This window comes from Hyla sarda, chromosome 4 (genome assembly GCF_029499605.1).
Source record: "Hyla sarda isolate aHylSar1 chromosome 4, aHylSar1.hap1, whole genome shotgun sequence".
NCBI lineage: Eukaryota > Metazoa > Chordata > Amphibia > Anura > Hylidae > Hyla > Hyla sarda.
In genome coordinates, this window is record NC_079192.1 from 53,991,288 (window position 1) to 54,007,933 (window position 16,646).

Here is a 16,646-nt window from a genome sequence, read left to right on the forward strand (position 1 = left end):
GTCATTACACTATACAGTTGCTTCTAGCGCCTGCAGCACCACTTTTTACCACTGCAGATGCCAGATACTTTTCATTGACAATAAATGCAACAGTGTCCCAGCTCTGATATAAGTGACCCCCAATTTCAATGGCAGACTTAAAAAAATAAAAGCACGCCACATCGGTCCCATCAATAGGAGAACTTACTAATTCCAAACTCCATCTGCTCGCTGTATTTTTCCAGGTCAATCTGGATACTGCTCCTAAAGAAATCCAGCTTGGCTTTTAACTGCTCGCACTCTGAGGTCATCAGGTTCTTTTTTTTGGACAGTTCTGTGTTGTATCGCAGCAGGTTTACCCTAAGAGAACACAACTCCATGTTACAGAGAAATAAAAAAATTCCAACATTTGATAAACTACGAAGTCTGATAGCCCACCACTGGTTTACAGTTCAGAACTTCACTTACATAGTAGCCCGCTGCCCCATCTGTAGCCGGGCACAGTCCTCCTTCAATGTGCGTATTGTCTGCCATATCTGGCCCCACACCCTCCGGAGATGAACGTACGTCAGTGGATGCTTGGGGTCCTGCACTGAAAAGATGGAGCAAGAAAAAAACATTTTGTGGTTAAACAATAAATAAATAAGACACCAGCTCACAAAACGTCCAGCAATTATATTATTATAACACAACTCCCAATAAAATACTAACCAATCACTAAAGAAGATGGATTACTTAAAGCAGAATTCCAACCCTAAAAAAAAAATGTGTTTCCTAATCCACACAGGATCAGGGACGTCCCGCGATCTCTATAATGGATCAGTGGGTCAGCACACACTCCATGCATTGTCTGTAGGAGCACCGGAGATACCAGAGTACATTGCTCCCATAGACAATGAAAAGAGCATCTGCCGTCCACCTCTCCATTCATCAAGGAGAGTCGGAACTCTATTCTGGAGATTTGGGGGGGGGGGGGTTCCAGAGGTTAAATCCTCACAATCCGACACTTACACCTTATCCTGTGGATAGAGAATATACGATTTTTATATGGCTGGAATACCCCCTTATAGCAGTGAAAATACACTTATCCCCTATCCGCAGGATAGGGGATAAGTGTTTAATCGCGGGGGGTCTGACTGCTAGGACCCCCCGCGATCTCCCGAACGGGGCCGCGGCATTGCCGCACTGTGCGAGCTTCTAATGCGTGTAGCATCGACCTCACTGAGGTCAACGGTACGCCCCCTCCCTATACAGTTCTATGGGAGAGGCAGGGAGACACGAACGCTGCATCCCCGCCCCTCCCATAGAATTACATGGAGGAGGCATGTCGGTCGCGGTGTCATGCTGTGGCAGTCATGCCTCCTGCACAGGAGATCCGCGGCAGAGCCAAGGCCCATGCGTGAGATCCGCAGCAGAGCCATGGCCCATGCGGGAAATCCGTGGCAGAGCCGGGCCCAGCGTTCAGAACCCCCATGATCAAACACTTCTCCCCTATACTGTGGATAGTTAGTTTAGAAAAGTTTATTTAGAGACAGGTATTCTTTAAGTAATGCTCAATAATACAGAATATATTGTGCCATTTTATTTTTTTTCTAAAAAGAAAAATCTTATACAACTAGAGGCATGGCACCATGCATTTCTCTGGGTGCCCTATAATGGCTCTGTACAATATAGATTCATACTACAGCCATGTGCATGAGGCCTACCTGTGTTGGTTCCATTACTCTTGAATGGAGCTGTAAAAAAATACTTACAAACAAATGCAACACCTTCAGGATGGGGACGAAGCGAAATCTGAGGTTCATACACTGTTTTCCGATTATCAAAGAGGAATATGAGGTCACTCTCCACTTGGCGGCCATCATTGATCTGACATAAAGAATAAAAAAATCAGAAGTTAAAACGAAGATTCCATTTTCCATTCCATTCCACTATTGGCTATGAGCAGCTTCAGGCTTGGGCACTTCCATAGCTATGAATAGGCAAGGATATAAAGCAGGGAGTTATTTCCTATACAAGTTACTAGGCAGATATTTACATACACTTCTCAGGACGATGCACAGAAGGGGCTGTTCACATAAAGACCCCATAGAACTCTGTTTCAACAGTAGACTTTTGGGGTTACATAGGTGCCTTACTTTCTGGAAAAAGCTACATTTTTAGCTTTTTCCCCCCTATAAAGGCTATGTATTCCCTGCCAACCATTTTATTGCTCAAATGCACCTAATATTTATATATAAAAAAATAAATAAATAAAACTTTCCTAAAAGTCTTCAAATAAAATCTTTGGCGTCTACAGCGCCTATGCAGATCTATAAATAAACCCTTATAAGTCTTTCAGAGGGTATATTAGCAGGAAGTAGGGGATATATGAAGGTTGTGACTGAAGGATCAGACTACACAGGGGTTGTTGTCTGTTACCATGACGACACACAGATCTGTATAGGAGCTGCAGACACACAATGGTAGGGCTTTTACTTAAAGACTTTTTGAAATGCTGCCTCATTTTAATTTTAGAGTCTCTGAGGTCTTGTGTGGTCTATGCCTCAATGGGTTACAGCTATGGCAGCAAAAAGAGGACCCATATATTATTGGGTTTTAAAGGGGTACTCCGCCCATAGACATCTTATCCTCTATCTAAAGGATAGGGGATAAGATGTCTGATCATGGGGATCCTGCCGCTGGGGACCCCTGTGATCTCTCCTGTAGCACCCCCGTTCATGAGCTGCACGAAGCGAAGATCGCTCCGTGGCTGATGGCGGGCGATACAGGGGCTGAGGTATCGTGACGTCATGGCTCCGCCCCTCGTGATATCGTGCCCCACCCCCCTCAATGCAAGCCTATGGCCGTCACGCCCCCTCCCATAGACTTGCATTGAGGGGGCGGGGCATGATGTCACAAGGGGCTCATGAACGGGGTGCTTCAGCAGAGATCGTCGGGGTCCCCAGCGGCGAGACCCCTGCGATCAGACATCTTATCCCCTATCCTTTAGATAGGGGATAAGATGTCTAGGGGCAGAGTACTTCTTTAATGTTATAGTTCAGTGGTCTTTAAACTGTGGACCTCCAGATGTTAGGCACGCTGGGAGTAGTAGTTTTCCAACTGCTGGAGGTCCACAGTTTGGAGACCACTGTTCTAGCTGATCGTGTATATTTAAGGGAGTGTGTGTTCTCACCATGTTGTCTGACACATAATCTACGAGAGGCTGGTGGGGATTTAAGGCCAGGCCTGAGGCTTGTAGTAATTCCTGATCTTCCTCCGGTATCCCGGTATCTTGCTGCAGGCGGCTCTTCAGAGACTGCAGGTTCTCCCCTTCGGTGACAGGGAAGGTGTGCACGTGGCCCGTCACCATGTTCAGCACTGACAGCAGCTGCCAACAAATATACAGAGAATGATTGTCCTATCACAGGCCATGATGATTCAACTGCTGGGACCCCCAAGATCCAGTCCCTGTCCCTGGTGGAGAGGTAAAGGGATTATCCAGCCTGTAAAAAAGTATGGCCTATCTTCTACAAAGGCCATCAATATCAGATTAGTGAGGGTCCGACTGCCGGCACTCCCACTGATCAGCTGTTTTAGGGGATTGCAGCACTGGTGTAGGTGCTGCCGCCTCTACAACTTGGTCACCATATGATCTGTAGCAGCGGTACAAGAAACTGCAGCACTGGCTCATTTACTAAACATACAGTAAAAGTAGACATTGAAGAGGCTACAGAGTGCCGAGGTGCCCTTAAAAGGGGTACTCCGGTGGAAAACATTTTTTTTTTTAATCAACTGGTGCCAGAAAGATAAACAGATTTGTAAATTACGTAATCAAAAAGAGGCACCCGGCACTGCCCGGCTCAAGCAACAGTTCAATGCACTCTGACACCTTTCCACAGGTCCCGTGATAACTATTCAGCATACAGGTGGTGCTCACCGCAAAGGCAAAATACAGTTCACTTATAACTTCAGGATGAGAAAGAATATCACAGGGCACTCACCAATGCTGCAAAATGTGTCCTTTATTTCACGATTCCATACATCAGTGCGGAGACGCTCATACAGGTGTGCTTCTACAAACTACGGTCCGTTTCTCGCGATAGTTCGCGCTTCAACAGGTTTGTACGTCACTGATCTTAGAGCCGCGTCTTGAATAGTACCTGCCTCCGCTGTCATGGAAACTCCACAACAACAACCAGACAGGTAAGTGATTTAAAACCATTCTAAAAACAAATATAGAACTATGGGAGTTACAAAAGTGCATTTAACTCTGTCTTATCATTAAGACCTATACGGCCCATTGCGTCTAGGCGCAAAATCCACCTTCTTTCTTTAGCAGAATATCATCTTTGTGTTATACCCGTCGCGAGCACATTCCACCCTTTCAATGCCAGTAAATTTAAAAGGTTCTGATTCGCCTTTATGCGCTTCCATTATATGTTCAATGAAACGCAGGACTCCTTGTCCGGTTTTCAAGGATAGAGTGTGTTTTTCATTGAACATATAATGGAAGCGCATAAAGGCGAATCAGAACCTTTTAAATTTACTGGCATTGAAAGGGTGGAATGTGCTCGCGACGGGTATAACACAAAGATGATATTCTGCTAAAGAAAGAAGGTGGATTTTGCGCCTAGACGCAATGGGCCGTATAGGTCTTAATGATAAGACAGAGTTAAATGCACTTTTGTAACTCCCATAGTTCTATATTTGTTTTTAGAATGGTTTTAAATCACTTACCTGTCTGGTTGTTGTTGTGGAGTTTCCATGACAGCGGAGGCAGGTACTATTCAAGACGCGGCTCTAAGATCAGTGACGTACAAACCTGTTGAAGCGTGAACTATCGCGAGAAAAGGACCGTAGTTTGTAGAAGCACACCTGTATGAGCGCGTTTCAGCACCCACTAGGTGCTTTCTTCAGCGGCTTAAATATATAGGCTATATATTTAAGCCGCTGAAGAAAGCACCTAGTGGGTGCTGAAACGCGTCCGGTGACCCCCCCAAGAGACATACGAGACCACTATTATCATTTGCAGTCCACAGCAATTACCAGCTATCACACGGACATTTTTTAAACGCCCGGTCAGAGACCGGGAGCGCGCGCTCTATGCACGAGGACGCCACCTGGAATACCTGCCTTGCAAGCGCTGCAGCCCCTGCATTCATTGCTCATTGCTAACACCGCGCGAATAGGAGTCGGCAGAGACTCCAGCGGTGCGCTCTCAGGCCAGAGAGCGGGGACAGACGGCTGCTTGACATCGCTGAGGACAAGCAAGGAACGGTAAAGATACCTCCCAAAAATTTCATCAGGACCGGTGAGCTAAACCTTTTTTAACCCCTTAAGGACCAGGGTTTTTTCCGTTTTTGCATTTTTGTTTTTTGCTCCTTGCCTTTAAAAAATCATAACTCTTTCAATTTTGCACCTAAAAATCCATATGATGGCTTATTTTTTGCGCCACCAATTCTACTTTGTAATGACGTCAGTCATTTTGCCCAAAAATCTATGGTGAAACGGAAAAAAAAAATCATTGCAAGACAAAATTGAAAAAAAACTGCTGTTTTGTAAATTTTGGGGGCTTCCGTTTCTACGTAGTACATTTTTCGGTAAAAATGACACCTTATCTTTATTCTGTAGGTCCATACGATTAAAATGATACCCTACTTGTATAGGTTAGATTTTGTCGGACTTCTGGAAAAAATCATAACTACATGCAGGAAAATTAATACGTTTAAAATTGTCATCTTCTGACCCCTATAACTTTTTTATTTTTCCGTGTATGGGGCGGTATGAGGGCTCAATTTTTGCGCCGTGATCTGAAGTTTTTAACGGTACAATTTTTGCGATAGGACTTATTGATCGCTTTTTATTCATTTTTAAATGATATAAAAAGTGACCAAAAATGCACTGTTTTGGACTTTGGAATTTTTTTGCGCGCACGCCATTGACCAAGCGGTTTAATTAATGATATATTTTTATAATTCTGACATTTCCGCACGTGGTGATACCATATATGTTTATTTTTATTTACACTGTGTATTTTTTATTATTGGAAAAGGGGGATGATTCAAACTTTTAATAGGGAAGGAGTTAAATGATCTTTATTCACTTTTTTTTTTGCAGTGTTATAGGTCCCATAGGGACCTATAACACTGCACACACTGATCATTGTTATCCCATAGGGACCTATAACACTGCACACACTGATCTTTATCATTGATCACTGGTTTCTCATAGGAAACCAGTGATCGACGATTCTGCCGCATGACTGCTCAGGCCTGGATCTCAGGCACTGAGCAGTCATTCGGCGATCGGACACGAGGAGGCAGGTAGGGCCCTCCCGCTGTCCTGTAAGCTGTTCGGGATGCCGCGATTTCGCCGCGGCTATCCCGAACAGCCCACTGAGCTAGCCGGCAACTTTCGGTTTCGCTTTTAGCCGCGCAGCTCAGCTCTGAGCGCGCGGCTAAAGGGTTAATAGCGCGCGGCGCCGCGATCGGCGCTGCACGCTATTAGAGGCGAGTCCCGGCTTCACTATGACGCGGGGCCCGCCGTGATATGACGTGGGGTTACTGTGTAACCCCACGTTATATCAGGAGAGCAGGACCAAGGACGTACCGGTACGTCCTTGGTCCTTAAGGGGCTAATACTATGCGCATAGTTTGAATTTACTGCCGGCATTTGAATAACCTGCGCTGTGGAATACAGCATCCTAGGATTACTCTATATAACATACAGAGCGACATCTAGGTCTGAGGCCACAGACACCTGAATATTATTCAACTGCCACTTTACTGTCATAAAAGGACATTTAGAAGTGTGAAAGACTGTGATATATATATTCAGGACTGCATTGGCCCTTCTATGGACATTATCTATATACAAATACTATCCAGAGTGCCGATTTGAAATAGCTGCTATCATTTCCAGTGGTCTTATACATCTATATCTATATATATATATATATATATATATAGATATTTATTTTTATATCTATGAATATATATATATGAATTTTATGATTTTATAAATCTTCTGATTCCGTGGATTTACAAGGGCCCTGTGATCCCGGATTATCAGTTGATAGAAATTAATTAATAAATATCTACTATATCTTAACCAACAAGTGTGTTCCTTATCCAAAGACCTTGAGCCTCAAATATCCTTTTGTCTAGATTTGTAAATTACTTCTATTGAAAAATCTTTACCCTTCCACTACCTTTTAGCAGCTGTATGCTACAGAGGAAATTATTTTCTTTTTGAATTTCTTTTTTGTCTTGTCCACAGTGCTCTCTGCTGACACCTGATGCCCGTATCAGGAACTGTCCAGAGCAGGAGAAAATCCCAATTGCAAACCTATGCTGCTCTGGACAGTTCCTGACACGGACAGAGGTGTCAGCAGAGAGCACTGTGGACAAGACAAAAAAGAAATTCAAAAAGAAAAGAATTTCCTCTGTAGCATAAAGCTGCTAAAAAGTCCTGGAAGGGTAAATATTTTTTAATAGAAGTCATTTACAAATCTGTTTAACTTTCTGGCATCAGTTCATTAAAGAAAAAAAAAAAAAGTTTTCCACTGGGGTACCCCTTTAAGAGGGATTATAAATGGTGATGAAATGGCACCTGATACATACAAACATGTTCATTTACCTTAAGGCTAATAATGGCGTCCAGTGCATGAAAACAGCCGATTTCTGGATTCTGTGGGTCTGTGCCTCTCTGCCTCGGGTGCCACATTAACATACACCGTAACCAGCGTTCTAACTTACCAGCCAAGATCCTAAGGCAAAGAAACCAACATTACAATCTATAACCCAAGGAGACATTTACATATGAAATAAATATGAGAGTGTAAGAGTCTATTCACACGTACAGTATTCTGCGCAGATTTGATGCGCAGGATTTCAAGCTGTGTTCAGTTTACATTGAAATCTGCAGCAGAAAATCCTGTGTATCAAATCTGCGCAGAATACTGTACGTGTGAATAGATCATTAAGGAGCCCAAACATTTTTCCTGTAGTCAATGCAAATTACAAAAAGCCCACCCCTACTTAGGCTAGGTTCACACTAAGGAATTTCCGAGCGGAATTCCTTTTTGAAATCCGGTGAAACAATGGGATTCCGCTGCACAGTACTTCCACGGAAGTTCATCCAAAGAAAAAATTATCTTTACTCTTTTTGGTGGAATGCATTGCCGTCTATGGGGATCAGCAATGTCCGCGCAGGACTAATTCAGTCGGCATCATGAACAGATCCCCCATAATAGTGCATCATGTACAGATCCCCCACAACAGTGCATCATGTACAGATCCCCCCATAACTGCATCATGTACAGATTCCCCATAACTGCATCATGTACAGATTCCCCATAAATGCATCATGTACAGATTCCCCCATAACTGCATCATGTACAGATCCCCCATAACTGCATCATGTACAGATCCCCCATAACTGCATCATGTACAGATCCCCCATAACAGTGCATCATGTACAGATCCCCCATAACAGTGCATCATGTACAGATCCCCCATAACAGTGCATCATGTACAGATCCCCCATAACAGTGTGTCATGTACAGATCCCCCATAACAGTGCATCATGTACAGATCCCCCATAACAGTGCATCATGTACAGATCCCCCATAACAGTGTGTCATGTACAGATCCCCCATAACAGTGTGTCATGTACAGATTCCCTGTAACAGTGTGTCATCTACAGATCCCCGTAACAGTGCATAATCTACACTTAGGCTAGGTTCACAGTAAGGAATTTCCGAGCGGAATTCTGTTTTAAAATCCGGTGAAACAATGGGATTCCGCTGCACAATACTTCCACAGAAGTTCATCCAATGGAATGCATTGCCGTCTATGGGGATCAGCAATGTCCACGCAGGAGTAATTCAGATGGCAACGGCCGCCATCGGAACCTTTGGCAGGAAATTCCATAGTATGAACCTAGATGAAGAGGAATGATCCCTACTTATCACAGACGGAATTCTTCTCTGCCTGCGAAAGTCCACAAAGGGGAAGATTTATCAAAACCTGTCCAGAGGAAAAGTTGACCTGTTGCCCATAGCAACCAACCAGATTGCATCTTTCATTTTTAACAAGGCCTCTGCAAAATGAAAGATCTGATTGGTTGCTATGGGCAACTGGGCATCTTTTCCTCTGGACAGGTTTTGATAGATCTCCCCCATTAAAGTCCTTTCTGGTTGGTTTCTCCATCTATCTTTACACCATAGCACTGTATAAATGTCTGTCGGCAGTCACCACAGAGGATGGATCACTGTGGACAGATCCTACAGAACACAAAGCCTGGCAATGTACCCCGGTCAGGGGAGTCAATGAATATAAAGCATCAAAATATCTCCCTGACTACTAGTTTGCCAAGAAACTGGAAATCAGCCATTCTAAACAAGCAGAGCTGCAGTGTAAAGCAATGAGACATCAGAATCTGGACGATTGATAAGGCAGGAAGCAAATGACAGACTACCTCAGACTCCTATCAGATAATGCAAGTTAGCTACTGCTTTTGATCATGGCTGTCTGTCAGTGTGTCATCTACAGATTACCCCATAACAGTGCATCATCTACAGATGCCCCGTAACAGTGCGTCATCTACAGATCCCCCATAACAGTGCGTCATCTACAGATCCCCCATAACAGTGCGTCATCTACAGATTACCCCAAAACAGTGCGTCATCTACAGATCCCCCATAACAGTGCATCATCTACAGATCCCCCATAAAAGTGCATCATCTACAGATCCCCATAACAGTGCATCATCTACAGATCCCCATAACAGTGCGTCATCTACAGATCCCCCATAAGTGCGTCATCTACAGATCCCCCATAACAGTGCGTCATCTACAGATCGCCATAACTGCATCATGTACAAATCTCCCATAACAGTGCATCATCTACAGATCCCCAATAACAGTGCATCATGTACAGATCCCTCATAACTGCATCATGCACAGCTCCCCCATAACTGCATCATGCACAGATCCCCCATAACAGTGTCATCTGCAGATCCCCCATAACAGTGTCATCTGCAGATCCCCCATAACAGTGTCATCTGCAGATTGATCAGGTAGGAAGCAAATGTCAGATTATTATCGGACTTCTATCAGAGGCTACTGCTTTTGATCATGGCTTTCTCCCAGGATGCACTAAAATTCCCATTTATTTTCGAACCATCTTATCACATTACTGAAGACATGGACATTTTTTCACACACAGAATATCCATATGAGGAGCTTGAAAAGTGAGATTTTGCTATGAGCCGAGGGAGAAAAAAAAAAGGAATCGTGGGCAATGTAGAGTAAGAACCGATACAAGTGCAGCCGGACTGCTCTCCTGAATGATGCGGCACAATCTAGTTCAGTGTTTCCCAACCAGGGTGCCTACAGCTGTTGCAAAACTACAACTCCCAGCATGCCTGGACAGCCGAAGGCTGTCCAGGCATGCTGGGAGTTGTAGTTTTTGCAACAGCTGGAGGCACCCTGGTTGGGAAACACTGACCTAGGTTTTCATACAAATGTCATAGAAAACAACACAACACATGGGCAGACTAGTTTGTGCTCATGCTACACGTTTCTTGTTTCAATAAGAATGTTTAAAATTAAAGCTTTTAATAACAATGCTGAGCTCTACACATGTCCTGTGTCCCCTATAAAAGAGGAACGTTCCCATTACTGTAAGCGCTATAGAAAGACTTCCAGTAACATGAGCTACCCCCATTACCACAATCCTCTCACTGCGTCCTGCATTATACTGACTGTATCAGTGCTAGGGGGCGGTTCCGACAACCACAACCATTACTATAAACCTGCAAGAAGTGACTGTGAAATTGTTTCATAGCAGAAAAGTTAAAGGGGTACTACACTGGAAAACATTATATATATATATTTTTTTTAAATCAACTGATTCCAGAAAGTTAAACAGATTTGTAAATGACTTCAATTTCAAAATCTTAACCCTTCCAGTACTTATCAGCTGCTGTATGCTCCACAGGAAGTTATTTTCTTTTTGAGTTTCCTTTCTGTCTGACCACAGTGCTCTCTGCTGACACCTCTGCCCAGAGCAGGATAGGTTTGCTATGGGGATTTATTACTCCTACTCTGGACAGTTCCTAAAATGGACAGAGATGTCAGCAGAGAGCACTGTGGTCAGACAGAAAGGAAATGCAAAAAGAAAAAGAACTTCCTGTGGAACATACAGCAGCTGATAAGTACTGGAAGGGTTAAGATTTTTAAATAGAAGTCATTAACAAATCTGTTTAACTTTCCGGCACCAGTTGATTTAAAAAAAAAAAAATAATAATAATAATAATGTTTTCCAGTGATTCATTACCCCTTTACTCTGTCATTGGTACTACCATATTTATTTACTTTCCAAGTGTAAATGACCCCCAAAGACTTGACCAGACTAAAGAGAAAGAGATGAGGAAAGACGTTCTTACCCACTGAGGTGATTGGGCATTGGCAGGACACTGGAGAATTTCGGCACTCCTGAGAGGTCTTCATACACCATGATGTGCTCATTGTTCTTCTCACGTACCTTGTTGTGCCTACACCCCGAAAACACACATATCATATAAAGTTCAGTAAACTGAACTTCAACAACCCATGTTACACATAGAAGACTTATCAATAAACTAGTCATTGAGCTTGGACTCCCATATTGTTGAGTGGATTAGGCAGTGGCTGAATGACAGACAACAGAGGGTTGTAGTCAATGGAGAATATTCAGAGCAAGGTCTTGTTACCAGTGGGGACCTCAGGGATCTGTACTGGGACCAATATTGTTTAATATCTTCATTAGCGATATTACAGAAGGTCTCAATGGTAAGGTGTTGGTCTTTTTGCTGATGACACAAAGATACGTAACAGGGTTGATGTTCCCGGAGGGATCTGCCAAATGGAAAATAATTTAGGAAAACTAGGAGAATGGTCAGAACTCTGGCAACTGAAACTGAATGTGGATAAGTGCAAGATAATGCACCTGGGGCGTAAAAACCCTCGGGCAGAATATAGAATAATTGACACAGCCCTGACCTCAGTATCTGAGGAAATGGATTTAGGAGTAATTATTTCAGAAGACTTAAAGGTAGGAAGACAATGTAATAGAGCAGCAGGAAACGCTAGCAGAATGCTTGGATGTATAGGGAGAGGTATAAGCAGTAGAAAGAGAGAAGTGCTCATGCCGCTGTACAGAACAGTACTTGGAGTATTGTGCGCAGTACTGGAGGCCGTATCTCCAGAAGGATATAGATGGTCTAGAGAGAGTTCAAAGAAGATACTAAACTAGTACATGGATTGCAGGATAAAACTTACCAGGAAAGGTTAAAAAGACCTTAACATGTATAGCTTGGAAGAAAAAGACAGAGGGGATATGATAGAGACATTTAAATACATAAAGGGAATAAACACGGTAAAGGAGGAGAGGAGATTTAAAAGAAAAATAACTACCACAAGAGGACATAGTTTTATATTAGAGGGGAAAGGTTTCTGCAGTAATATCAGGTATTACTTTACTGAGAGAGTAGTGGAGACATGGAATAGCCTTCCTGCAGAAGTGGTCGCTGCAAATACAGTGAAGAGGTTTAAACATGCATGGGATAAGCATAAGGCTATCCTTCATATAAGATAGGGATAAGCATAAGGCTATCCTTCATATAAGATAGAGATAGGTATAAGGCTATCCTTTATATAAGATAGAGATAGGTATAAGGCTATCCTTCATATAAGATAGAGATAGGTATAAGGCTATCCTTCATATAAGATAGGGATAGGTATAAGGCTATCCTTCATATAAGATAGAGATAGGTATAAGGCTATCCTTCATATAAGATAGAGATAGGTATAAGGCTATCCTTCATATAAGATAGATATAGGTATAAGGCTATCCTTCATATAAGATAGGGATAGGTATAAGGCTATCCTTCATATAAGATAGAGATAAGTATAAGGCTATCCTTCATATAAGATAGAGATAGGTATAATGCTATCCTTCATATAAAATAGAGATAGATATAAGGCCTTCATATAAGATAGAGATAAGTATAAGGCTATCCTTCATATAAGATAGAGATAGGTATAAGGCTATCCTTCATATAAGATATAGCTAGGTATAAGGCTATCCTTCATATAAGATAGAGATAGGCATAAGGCAATCCTTCATATAAGATAGAGATAGGCATAAGGCAATCCTTCATATAAGATAGGGCCAGGGACTATTGATAGGATTCAGATTATTGGGCAGACTAGATGGGGCAAATGGTTCTTATCTGCCGCCACATTCTTTGTTTCTATAAGTGAGAGATGACGTTACAAGGATAGAAAAGACAAGCTTGTGGTTAAGTGATATACATGTGCCTCACCACTGCACTGGCTGCCAGTTAGGAAGAAATGGCCGAAATCCTGTTATACACTCGAAGGCCAGTGTGCCAAAACTCCAGTAGTCTACAGTCACTGTGTACTTCTGCTGCTCCAGTAATTCAGGTGCCTAAGACACAAAAAAATTTGATAGAGACTACAATCTCAAGTAGAGAAAAAGATCTGGAGGTACCAGTGGGTAGTAAACTGAACTTTAACAACTCATGCCAAGCGGCTATTGCCAAGGCAAATATGTATTTTATTATGCTGATAGTGCCCTGAACATGTGACTACTCACCAGGTACTGCAAGGTGCCAACAAAGGAGGTGCACAGACTGCCCTGATCCAGCTCCTTGGCATATCCCAAATCTATTATTTTATGGATGAACTGAAAAAAAAGTTGATATATACATAAGGATCCTTCAGTCACAAATCCATAATCTGTTAAATGAAATTCCACCAGACGCCATCTTATCCCTAGTACAATAATTGCTTTGTGTGAGCAGTTCCCCCCCCCATCCTTTCCACTTAAAAAGATGGGCGCTGACACTTATCAGATCAGATATACAGGACTACTCCTTTAACCCTAGTACGTAGATTCAATATCCTACCGCAGTAGTCCTTAGCTTACCCTATGCTCCTCCTGCTGTAAGACGATGTTTTCCGGCTTTAAGTCTCGGTGGATGATCCGATTCTCATGGAGATAGCGAAGCGCAGAGGCTAAAGGGAAAACGGAAAACTGCATCACACAGCATCAAAGGGGTAAATTTAGTCAAATGCCCATATACACCCAGGTACAGGGGATTCTAATACGGAGGGGCACTTACAGATGTCAGACAGCAGGCTCAGGATGGGCCCCTCTTTTAGTCCACAGCAGTTTTCATAGTGGTTTAAGTGCTGTATGTAGAAGGAGGCAATGGGTTATAGAGTGCAAAGAATACACCGTCATGTCTTATTTGTAAAGAATACACTGTCACGTCTTATTTGTAAAGAATACACCGTCACGTCTTATTTGTAAAGAATACACCCTCATGTCTTATTTGTAAAGAATACACCCTCACGTCTTATTTGTAAAGACTACACAATCATGTCTTATTTGTAAAGAATACACCGTCACGTCTTATTTGTAAAGAATACACCCTCATGTCTTATTTGTAAAGACTACACCATCATGTCTTATTTGTAAAGACTACACCATCATGTCTTATTTTAAAGACTACACCATCATGTCTTATTTGTAAAGACTACACCATCACGTCTTATTTGTAAAGAATACACCGTCACGTCTTATTTGTAAAGAATACACCCTCATGTCTTATTTGTAAAGACTACACCATCATGTCTTATTTGTAAAGACTACACCATCATGTCTTATTTTAAAGACTACACCATCATGTCTTATTTGTAAAGACTACACCATCACGTCTTATTTGTAAAGACTACACCGTCATGTATGATATACAAATATACACTGTATGGTCAAAAGTATGTGCGCCCTTGACCATCAACCTACATGACCATGAACGTCATAGGCCACACCTTTGGTGAAAAACTCATCTTATAAACCAATGCTCTCCACAGATGATTCTCCAGCTGTTGCAAAACTACCACTCCCAGCATGCCCTGACAGCCTACATGCCGTGAGTGGTAGTTTTGCAACAGCTGGAGAGCCAATGGTTGAGGAACATTGTAATAAAACATATAGATATTATATATTATATTACGCACCTTCCGTAGATCACCTCCTAAGCAGAACTCCATAGCCAGCAGAGGAAGATCATTGGGCGCCAGTTTCTGCAGCCCCTCAGGTACCTCTCGGGCAGACACAACGTTCTTGTGATTTAATCTGTACCAGAAAGAAACACCAACATGGCATCAAACCATGGAAGACCTGTCCCAACTTATCTCCCTTTCCCAGCTGTTCTTTAGAGCACTAGTCCCTACTTCTTCATGATCTGTATTTCCAGGCACCATCTCTCGCGATTTTTGGGGCTCAGCTCCTGCCGACATTGTTTGATGGCCACTTCCTCTCCTGTATCCTGAGAAGAGATGGAGATCATCCTGTGATGATACACATGTGGGGATTCACACACGGACACACACACAGGGACAGTTTCTCACCTTATTGAGCCAGCGAAGGACGTATCCAAAGCCTCCAGTGCCCAGCCGCTCCTTCATCTCCCAGGGGCCACAGCTCTGTGTGTGTGTTGGGGGAGGCCAGCTGGTCCGGCATGCGGGGACATCCTACAGGAATAATATATTTTGCAATATTATTGTTACATCATAAACAGTTCATGGATATTTGAGCAGTGGCACACAATATACTGGACCTAGATATATATAAGCCTGTGAGTCCTGCTTCTCCCACCTACATACAGAGAAAGCCTATGAGTCCTGCTTCCCTCACCTACACAAAGAGAAAGCCTGTGAGTCCTGCTTCTCCACCTACACATAGAGAAAGCCTGTGAATCCTGCTTCCCCCACCTTCATATAGAGAAAGCCTGTGATTCCTGTTCTCCTACCTACACATAGAGAAAGCCTGTGAGTCCTGCTTCCCTCACCTACATAGAGAAAGCCTGTGAGTCCTGCTTCCCTCACCTACATATAGAGAAAGCCTGTGAGTCCTGCTTCCCTCACCTACATATAGAGAAAGCCTGTGAGTCCTGCTTCCCTCACCTACATATAGAGAAAGCCTGTGAGTCCTGCTTCCCTCACCTACATATAGAGAAAGCCTGTGAGTCCTGCTTCCCTCACCTACATATAGAGAAAGCCTGTGAGTCCTGCTTCTCTCACCTACACATAGAAAAAGCCTGTGAGTCCTGCTTCTCTCACCTACACATAGAGAAAACCTGTGAGTCCTGCTTCTCCACCTACACATAGAGAAAGCCTGTGAGTCCTGCTTCTCTCACCTACACATAGAAAAAGCATGTGAGTCCTGCTTCCCTCACCTACACAGAGAAAGCCTGTGAGTCCTGTTTCCCTCACCTTCAGATAGAGAAAGCATGTGAGTCCTGCTTCTCTCACCTACACATAGAAAAAGCCTGTGAGTCCTGCTTCTCTCACCTACACAGAGAAAGCCTGTGAGTCCTGCTTCTCCACCTACATATAGAGAAAGCCTGTGAGTCCTGCTTCCCTCACCTACACATAGAGAAAGACTGTGAGTCCTGCTTCCCTCACCTACATATAGAGAAAGCCTGTGAGTCCTGCTTCCCTCACCTTCAGATAGAGAAAGCATGCGAGTCCTGCTTCCCTCACCTACACATAGAAAAAGCCTGTGTATAATGGCTGCTCACATGGATCTTCCATGTCAGAAAGAAGA

General features: G+C 43.1%; 1 protein-coding gene across 4 annotated transcripts in view; it reads right to left on the bottom strand.

Annotated features, from left to right (window-relative positions):
- Positions 1-16,646, bottom strand: part of IKBKB (inhibitor of nuclear factor kappa B kinase subunit beta) — a 44,802-nt gene that overhangs the window by 17,972 nt on the left and 10,184 nt on the right. For all 4 annotated transcript variants that reach the window (XM_056570975.1, XM_056570974.1, XM_056570977.1 and 1 more), the window contains exons 2-14: positions 15,449-15,571; positions 15,272-15,366; positions 15,056-15,173; positions 14,155-14,224; positions 13,959-14,047; positions 13,626-13,715; positions 13,333-13,457; positions 11,413-11,520; positions 7,600-7,729; positions 3,155-3,349; positions 1,734-1,848; positions 448-571; positions 188-339 (exon numbers count right to left, since the gene is read on the bottom strand). In XM_056570975.1, the coding sequence (XP_056426950.1) occupies positions 188-339; positions 448-571; positions 1,734-1,848; positions 3,155-3,349; positions 7,600-7,729; positions 11,413-11,520; positions 13,333-13,457; positions 13,626-13,715; positions 13,959-14,047; positions 14,155-14,224; positions 15,056-15,173; positions 15,272-15,366; positions 15,449-15,571 (1,534 nt within the window). The remainder of the gene's footprint in view (positions 1-187; positions 340-447; positions 572-1,733; positions 1,849-3,154; positions 3,350-7,599; positions 7,730-11,412; positions 11,521-13,332; positions 13,458-13,625; positions 13,716-13,958; positions 14,048-14,154; positions 14,225-15,055; positions 15,174-15,271; positions 15,367-15,448; positions 15,572-16,646) is intronic.